General features: G+C 55.2%; 1 protein-coding gene across 3 annotated transcripts in view; it reads right to left on the bottom strand.

Moving 5' to 3' along the window:
• Positions 1–14: 14 nt before the first annotated feature.
• The window catches only part of invs (inversin), a 32,659-nt gene continuing 23,666 nt past the window's right edge, over positions 15–9,007 (bottom strand). For all 3 annotated transcript variants that reach the window (XM_066690888.1, XM_066690886.1, XM_066690887.1), the window contains 8 exons: positions 8,582–8,811; positions 7,432–7,538; positions 7,046–7,255; positions 5,410–5,579; positions 4,666–5,302; positions 3,128–3,339; positions 1,640–1,750; positions 15–1,548 (listed from right to left, as the gene is read on the bottom strand). In XM_066690888.1, coding sequence (XP_066546985.1) covers positions 1,427–1,548; positions 1,640–1,750; positions 3,128–3,339; positions 4,666–5,302; positions 5,410–5,579; positions 7,046–7,255; positions 7,432–7,538; positions 8,582–8,811 — 1,799 coding nt within the window. In that variant the 3' untranslated portion in view covers positions 15–1,426. The remainder of the gene's footprint in view (positions 1,549–1,639; positions 1,751–3,127; positions 3,340–4,665; positions 5,303–5,409; positions 5,580–7,045; positions 7,256–7,431; positions 7,539–8,581; positions 8,812–9,007) is intronic.

Below are 9,007 nucleotides of genomic sequence, written 5' to 3'. Positions count from 1 at the left end.
TGGTTTTTGTTCCAACTGAGCTCTCAATTACTTAATTGAACCCTTAATTGAAGTAATCATTTCTTAAATCAGAGCCTTTTAATTATTTTAAACAGTAGGGGGTTTAAGTTCAGTATAACATTGTATAAGGAACGCATTATCTTATTAAGGAACCAACTTTCTTTAAAAAAAGTAAAAATGTAACCAATTAAGGGTTCAATTAAGTATTTTGAGAGCTCGGCTGGAACAAAAACCAGCAGGGTAGGGGGTCCTCCAGGACCAGGGTTGGGAAGCACTGCTCTCGATTCAAGCACAGCATCTGACAGAGAGACTGACTAAAACGTTTGTGCAGACAATACGTATTATTTCAACAAAGTTGAAGTTTCAACAAACAAAGTGAGAAATAGACAGAATTTGGGAAACAGACAGACTGTCTGAGACACTGCAGATGGCCAGATCAATGTACCATTTGTTTACTTTGACCTGTGCAATGACACGGTGTCCTGACCGTAAAACGGCTTGCAGAAATGGGCTGATGGGGCCTGTCTCTAAGCTTGTATTGCGTAGGTATATAGGCCTCTAGCTTTCCCAACAGGCCTGGAGTTGTGAACCCCTGAATGAAGGTTCTCATCAGCAAAGGAGACGGACAGACACGCGTGCGAAGCCCCGGAGACAGAGGCCCTCAGTGCGCTGTGCAGGTGGGCTGTGTGTATGAGCAGGCGCTGACAGGCCACAGGGCACAATCTGCTGCAGGAAAGGTTATCTGCTGCGTCACGCGCTGGGCGCTGCTCACGGTTTGCATAGCCCTTATCCGTCCCAGTCTATTTACATACGGCTGAGGGGTGAGTTATGGCTTCAACGATTCCTGATGCAGAGACGCTGACACTAGGAACTCGCTCAGAGGACGGGGAGCAGGGAGGTACAGTCAGCTGCGGTGACGAGGACCCTGTGTTTCGCAAGAACTAAATAGTTTGAAAACCTAGTCATGCTATTTGCAGGGCCCTGGTTATGGCAACTTGAAGCACCTAACCGAGTGATCCTGACAATCCTAGATTTTTAAAAATGCCTTCCTGAGCAGGGCAGGGCAGGGCAGGGCAGGGCAGGGCAGGGCAGGAGCTCCTGGCACTCGTGCCCCATGGCTGTTGCTGTGAGGCTCTGAGCTAAGGGCAGAATGCACTGCAGCCACAGTGGAGCGTGGAGGACGGACCCGGGTTCCTTTGGGGGAAGGCATCCCTGCTTCCACATCAATATAGTCAACCCCTGAGCTTGCGTTGACTGTCTCTGCTGTGAAAGATTTCAACCTGTGGGGAATTCAGCTTCAAGGTGTTGGCGGGGGGGTGCTTTAACATTGTTGGCTGTGATGGCAGGCGCTGGACGGGAGTCCGATATGGCTGCCGTTATTTCATCCGGGGGCACAGTGAGGGACTGCCCCATCTCCCTCGCTGCCTCACACCCCGTCCTTGCCTCTGCTCCTGCCCCCCCGGCCCGCACTGTGGGGTCTCATGTGGTAGGAGAACTGCCGCGCCTGGCCCACGCTCTCCAAGAGGTGCACGCACTCCATACTGCTCACTGAAAGACACGCAATGTACACACACGCGTTACACACACACGGGGAGCACGGTACCCTCGTTGACACACCACTGTGCTGTGCGATACTCACGGTGGGGGTTGGCACTGAGGGACAGGTCCAGCAGGATCTGCGAGTGGCTGCGGGAGCTGAGCGCTGCGTTCCTGCCCGGAGTGGGGCGCCCCCTCCTGGCCTGGGAGCCACCTGCGTACAACAGACACGCTGTCACTGAAGCACTGACAGCCCAGGGGCCCTTCTCTCTCGTCGCTCCTCTACTGCTGCTGCAGTGGTGGCTCTTGGCCCTCGTCCTGGGGACCCACTGTCCTACTGACTATTGTTCCAGCTGCTCTTAATTAATTAATTGAAAGCTCTGATTAGTTGCACCATCCCCCCACTGCTCTGTAACACAGACCTACCAGCTTCAGCAGGACAACAAGTCCATCCCCCCCTCTGACACGGTTTCCATTTACTTACGGTGTATGAAACGTGAAGCACCGTGAAAAAAACAAGTCGCCTCAGGTACTGACTAACCTACGAAGAAAACCCAGAGAAGCAGAAAAGAGCAGGCTGTGTGCGGGCGTCCTCTAATGTCACACCACGGGAGGCTGCCGTCCTGCCTACAGCCATCACCCCGGCGCCTGTGACACGCACTGCAGGACTGCCAGGCTCGGCCATTGTGTGCGAGTGCGTTTGCCGATCATGCCAAGCAATGAGGCGCAAGAAGCACCCAAGTAACATGAAACTGTCCCTGGCCGTTATACAACCCTGCAGTGCGTGTCTGCTGCGTCTCCAGTACAACTGTAGAGACGTGTTTTCCCCACTTTCCTGACTCACACGCACGTCTGGGCAGGTGTGTTGAGTTGTTGGTAGACAGAGACTATGAAGAGAGGGAGGGTTGCTCCCAGACAGCTCCCTGACACGCCTGCTGACAGCTCTGAACTTCTCACATAGCCAGGGCCTGTCAGCGCCATCCTGGGAGGGGGGCGCTGTGTGCGGCGGCCGCAGGGCTGTGGAGGACAAGGCAGCCTCTGTGTGCTGGAGCTGGCAGCCGCCCCCAGCCCTCTCCCATCAGCACCTGCTCATGCCTGCTAAAGGCCACCGCACCGGCCGACACCTGCGGCTTATCAGCTGTGATTGTAGCAACACTCGGAGCGGCAGGCATTGGGCGAGGGAGAGGACTGCTGGGTCGAGCTGTATGAGGGAGGGAAGCTCGGCTGGGCTGCAACAGCATCCCCACCCCCCAGCCTCCCTTTGACCGGCCTCAATGGCTCTGTGTTAAGACCGTCGCTATTTCATGATTTAATTGTGTTTAAAAGCTTCATCACGGCCGCCCACAGGGCCACATGGCCTCAGGAGCCAGCAGATTACAGCTGCCAATGAAAGCCACTAACCTGCCTGCTGTTCGGTATTACAACACTGCCAGACTCCCCCAATCACTCAGGAAATAACTGATGTCACATGTGGGAACCAAAGTGGATAGAAAATGAGAAGGTCCTTAAAAGGAGTGAAACCTGCCCTATACTTCAGTGTGCGCCGTGGCGGGACTGCCTGACGCCGTGAAGTTTGGACACTTGCTCTTACCGTAGATGCTCTGAAGAACGGAGCTCCGCCTCCCACTGCCCCTGGTGAGCTGGACTTTGTGTGGGGGTGTGGTCTTCTGCAGTGTGGAGATGGAGTCAGGAGGGAGCGCTTTGTCCCACAGCAGCTGGATGAGTAGGGAGGCCATCTCTGCTGACTCCGCCTCCTGGGAGCCTCCGCCCAACACCGCCCTCAACCGGCCACGCACACGGAACCTGACACACACACACACACACAAGCAGACAGATGGACGCACAAGAACAAAAACATTGAGAGTAAGAGAGAGAGAGAGAGAGAGAGAGAGAGAGAGATGTGTTAATGGAGTGCTTGGGGGTGACATCAGGACATCAGACAGGTTGTGTTCGGGAACAGAAGAGTCCATCTGCAGCTCTCTTGTGCAGCAGTTAGCAGCAGCAGTGCAGCCTTGTGCGAACCATTTCCAGGCCTGGCACACACAAGTCTGCAGGAGTCAACTCTTAACCTCTCGTTAAGAAAGAATGGCTTCTCCAATAAAACGCCCTCCACTTCTAAACGTGTTTGTGTGTAAAGAAGCAGGGGTGCCAGGGCGGGGCGGGACACATGGGCAACAGATGGGCAATGCATACCACTGGAGAGCCATCGAGAGGTCACTGCACACTAGTCTACAAAACAGCTCAGCAGACGCACTAGAGGAGTGCGATACACACACGCACACACACACAGGCTTACTGAAGAGACAGACTAAGGCTGATGGGTAGAGGTTATAAGAGCCAGGAGGAGAGAGGGGTGTCTGTATCAATCTTTAACCAGAGGAGGGAGGGGGCTGTTTGGCATGTTTGAAGTGCGATTCTCCCAGTCCCCCCCCACCATAGCACAGCTCCTGAACCCGACACAGTTCCCAGAGCTGGCGCCTCCCGGGCTGCCTGACCGGGCCACGGAGATTCCCTGTTTCCACATGAAGGACATTTCTCTTCCCCTCGCTTCCTGCCAGGAAACCTCCAGACCCCCGCAGACAGCAGAGAGCCCACTCAGATTCAGATGTGCCCCGTGCTGGCTACCACAGGGGGGTGGGGGGGGTACAGGCCCTGTGTACTGGCCCTGCTCTACTGCTCACTTCCTCTCTTTCTCTGTCATTTGCTTCAACAGCCATCACACCCGATCACGATTACAGCCGACCCCGGCCCAACCTGCCCGCCCCATCAATGTGCTGTTAGCTCAGCCTTTGCTCAGGGCCCGGACCCATAAAACATGAAAAGTCAGCACATGTGTGAGGAATTCCTTTCCTCTGCTGCCAAAGAAAAGCAATTGTTTTGGTGTTTTTTCATTTACTTCACAAAGAACACTGGTTAATCCATTAGAACTAAAAAAATTACATATTTCAGCTGTTCTGTCATTAAAAGTGATACTTAAACACCCCCCGCTCACAGAAAGCACTACCTGAACCAGTAAATAACTGCTCTGTTCAGCTGGGGTGGATTTTTTTTTTCACAGGAAAGTTAGCAGGATCTGGTCAGTCAGTCAGTCAGTCAGTCAGTCAGTCAGCCCACAAGGGGCGCCCTCACCTCCTCCAGGCCCTCTGAATGGCACTGGCCGCCTGGTTCTTCCTCCTGAACAGCTCCTTGCGGTTCCTCTCGCGCTCCACCACCTGCAGACGCAGCTCCAGGGGCACCAGCTCCACACAGCCGCTGTGCCAGGGTCCCGGGGGGACTGGGGAGGGCTGGGCAGAGAGGGTTCTGCTGGGCGGGGAGGCCGGGCTGGGTGGGGGTCTTGCCCCCGAGCTCCTGCCCCTGAGGGAGCGTGGTGCCAGCGGGGGCAGCTGCGTGCCTGTGGGAGTGGGCACTCTGAGTGTCCGAACAGTGGTCTGCATGCCCGGCTTGGCACTGCCCGGCCTGCTGGACCCTGCAGGGGAATGGCGGCCGCTGTTCAGAGCCCTCACTCCTGCCTTCAGGGTCTCCTCGCTGAGTTTCGGGGGGGGCCCTGTGCTGCGCCCCAGTCCTGGCAGAGGCTCCTCCTTCTTCTCGCTCTGCTCCCTGCCCACAGACCTCCTCCCTGAGGGGGCAGAGGGCTTTCTGGAGATGTGCCCAGAGGAGCTGGGGGGACGAGGACTGTCCTTCTCAGGGTTGGCTGAGGGCACGGACTGGGGGGCCTCACTGGGCACGGGCCCTGCTAGCTCACTCCTGGCAGACCTGCTCCTGCGCTCTGATAGGACGAGAGAGAGAGGAGTAGGAACAGTAACAGAGATTAGGAGGATGGATGTAAACAGAGCAGCAGGGAGAGACGGTACTTTGGCACATCAGACACAGTACCTCTGCCTCGGGGGGGGGCCTGTGCCTCGCCTTGGGGGGGCCGTGTCTGGCAGCGCTTGGTGTGGGGGGCCGGGCTGTTTGTGAGGGACAGCGTCTTCAGCCCCATCTTGGCTCCACCCAACGCCTCCTGCTGCTCCGCCTCCCGCCGCCGCTGCTCCTCCTCCCGCTTCCTGCCAAAGCACAGAGCACTGCGCTGAACACACGGCACAGAGCACTGCGCTGAACATGGTAGACAACACACTGCACTGAACATGGCAGACAACACACACACTGAACAAACACTACTGAATACAGAGTACTCTACTGAATAAAGTGCAGAAATCAAAATAAAGCACTCAAAACACAAAGTACACATGGCACTGAACACAAAGCTCTCAACACACAGCACTGAAGACAGCTCACACACAAATTTCAAGCACAGCAGACAGCGCACAGACACAATACACACTGAATCATCGGTTATTAATTAAACTGTGCTTTGGACTGAATTCGGATGAGTTCTCAGCTATACTATTAATACCCAGACCCCCCAGCACTGGATTTTGCTGGGCCCTGACTTATAGTAGTCAGCTGAGCAGGGGTGGGGGAGAGCCTCCTGTCTCCTCTATGGCTCCACAGAGGCGTTCAGTTGGGTCTGCTGCAGCGCTGGAAGCCTGGCCGTGTGGGAAGCAGTTAAGATCTCAGGGCTTTGTTTTTTTCGCCCCACTGAGGAGTCTCTGGGCCAGACAGGCACACAATGTACTTGCTCCCCTGATCTGCTACCATCCTCTCTACACTGACAGCCTACCTGCTCCCCCCCCCATTCATCTCCCACTCCCTGACAGCTGGTAAATGTCATATCTCGCCGCGCCGCGCTCTGTTGTCCAATTAGCGCGTGGCAGTGCGAGGCCCTGGCTGCAATTGCCAGAACATTAGCGGGAAGCGCAGCCAATGACAGGTTAGTTATGTAGTGTGTCATCATCAGTTCCCATGATGGGTGTCAGGAGTGGGCCTCTGTCAGCCTGCTGCTGCCTGTCAGGGGAGAGTCTTAACTCCATCTGTCAGGAGATGCCCCCCCCACATTTCCACACCTCCCCCCCTCCACCACCGTCTCCCTCCCCCCGAATGACTGATCGAAGCTGGGAGCCTGAACAACCTCTAATTGTTCCAGGGCTGGGGCAGCCCCCTCCTCTCCAGCCTCCCTGCCTCTGGCTTTGATAAGAGCAAATCGTTTCAAATAAAACTATTGACATAATAGAAACAGATTGTGACCGCCCGTCTCATACCGCGTATGGATTTTGCTGCCTGCGCTCGAGGCTCTCTGATAGATGAGCCCTTTCACGTTCGCTCTCATCTGTGGTTCAAACACCGAAACACGCGTGCCGGCTCACACACACACGCTCGCACAAACACACACACTCATGCACAACGGACAGAACACGCAGTCTGCAGTCCAGGGCAGTAGTTATCTATTCAAATGCAATCATCGTCCTGAGATGCCTATTACAGTCCCTGTTATTTATTTCATAGCACACATTTCAGCAGGATCATTACATTTCTATGCGTGTTACAGGCTGTGTGTATGTATGTGTAAACCTATGCGATGGGGCTGATCCTCATTCCTGGGCTGCGTTGGCGTGTCGTGCCGGACTCTTACTTGGCGGCGTCCTTGCGCAGCTGCTCATGCCTCATCAGCAGGTTCTTGCGCTCGCGGAAGGCCTGCCGCACCTTGTATCCCTTGTACAGGGCCTGGATGGAGGCGGCGGCGATGTCTTGGATGGCGGCGATGGACAGGGCGCCATGTTCCAGCATGAACTGTGTCACCTCCTGGTGCTCCCCCAGCAGCGCGTAGTCCAGAGGGGTGTACCTGCACACACAGGGGGCCACAGAGCTCTCACTGCACACTGACCTCCACAATACACGATCGACAATACACGTGCACACTGAACACTGCACACTCCACACACACTGTACACAACAATACAAACGCACACTGAACACTGCATACTCCACACGCACACTGCTCCCGGGCGGGTCACTGACCTCTCCTCGCTGTGCTCCATGTGGTTGGGGAAGGCGCTGTACCCCAGCAGCAGCTTCACTGCGTCCAGGTATCCGTTGTTGCAGGACCAGTGCAGCGCCGTCCGGCCCTGTGCACACAGCACACAACTCGCATCATCCACTGCACTTATTCTCCTCCTCGACTGCAAAAGCCAGGCCCCGTCCACACTCCAGCCAGCACTGTAAACCAGGGGTACCCAGCTGCAGCGCTCATGGGCAAGTCCTGCCCCTGCCGCACTGCCGGTGCCATCACTGTGCCCTCAGGGCTCATGCATCTCTGCAGGGAGCAGTGTGGCGGTGGGGCTGTTAGAGGCCCCAGGCTATAGCTCTGCTCCAGGCCTGAGCCACAATACACAGGGCGCATGAATACACTGCGACACACGCCCTCAGGGTGCTTCACTTCATAGGAGCAGCAGAGACCAGAGCCTGTGTTCTGTGATCAGGGTGCCCGTGAGGACAGAGTCTTGTTCTCTTGCAAAAGTTAGTGTATATAGGTCTTGGGTACCAATTATTATTATTGTGCGCTCCTTAAGCTGAAATTAACATGATTAATATTATTCCATTCCGACAATTCCTGTCACAGCTAAACTTAGCTCTTATTCTAAATCATCCACAGTAGGTTGCCCATTTTTTGTCTTTTACATGATATCATCCAAAATGATTGATTTATAACAGATTGGAAATTTCAGATGACGCCATTGGCCAATGAAGCTGACGCACAAACACACACTCACTGACTGACTTGGACTGAGATATGGACGACAGGGCGAAGGGAATCGCTACCTGGAGGCTGTGCAGACCTGATATCCCCCCCCCTCGGACTGCTCCTCCAAGCTGCACTGAGCAATCACCGCACACAGCTGGCAGACGACCCCTGACCTCTCGGGGAGAGACGGTAATGAGGACCGGGGCCGGTGCCGTCTGTGCAACATGCCTCGCACACCCATGTTATTGCTCCCCGTGTGGTGGTGAGCACGTCTCTCTTTATGAAATAGGCCTCACAATCTTCAGGCCGCTAGAGGCAGCCACTCCATGTGATATATAGTTTGTTCTTGCCTGCTGCTTTGTGCGCATCAGATTATAAAATGCACTTAACAGAGAAGAGGAAGTGAGGGTGAGGTCAGAGACCTACCTCACGGTCCTGTATGTTGGGGTCAGCACTGTTCTCCATCAGCACAGCCATGCAGCTGATGTAGCCCCCGTAGGCGGCACACTGCAGAGGTGTGCGGCCCGCCAGGTCCTGGACGTTGGGGGAGATGCCGCTCTCCATCAGGATCTGACACACCTCCGCGTTGCCCCCCAGGGCCGCCCAGTGCAGGGCCGTGTGACCATCCAGGTCCACCAGGTCCACACGGGCCCCTCCTGTCCGCATATACAGAGAGAGAGTGGGAGGAAGAGGATGACACGCTGGATAAACAGATGGACACACAGATTGAGAGAGAGAGGTAGTGAAACACAGATACACACACACACACACACACAGACATTGGATACACAGAGAGAGAGAGAGAGACACATGCACACATAAACTGTGGCTAGGGGGCAGTTGTGAGGGGTG

Source organism: Amia ocellicauda, chromosome 18, assembly GCF_036373705.1.
Source record: "Amia ocellicauda isolate fAmiCal2 chromosome 18, fAmiCal2.hap1, whole genome shotgun sequence".
Classification (NCBI taxonomy): Eukaryota; Metazoa; Chordata; class Actinopteri; order Amiiformes; family Amiidae; genus Amia; species Amia ocellicauda.
The sequence above is the reverse complement of the archived record's forward strand: the minus strand, read 5'-3'. Positions and strand labels throughout refer to the sequence as shown.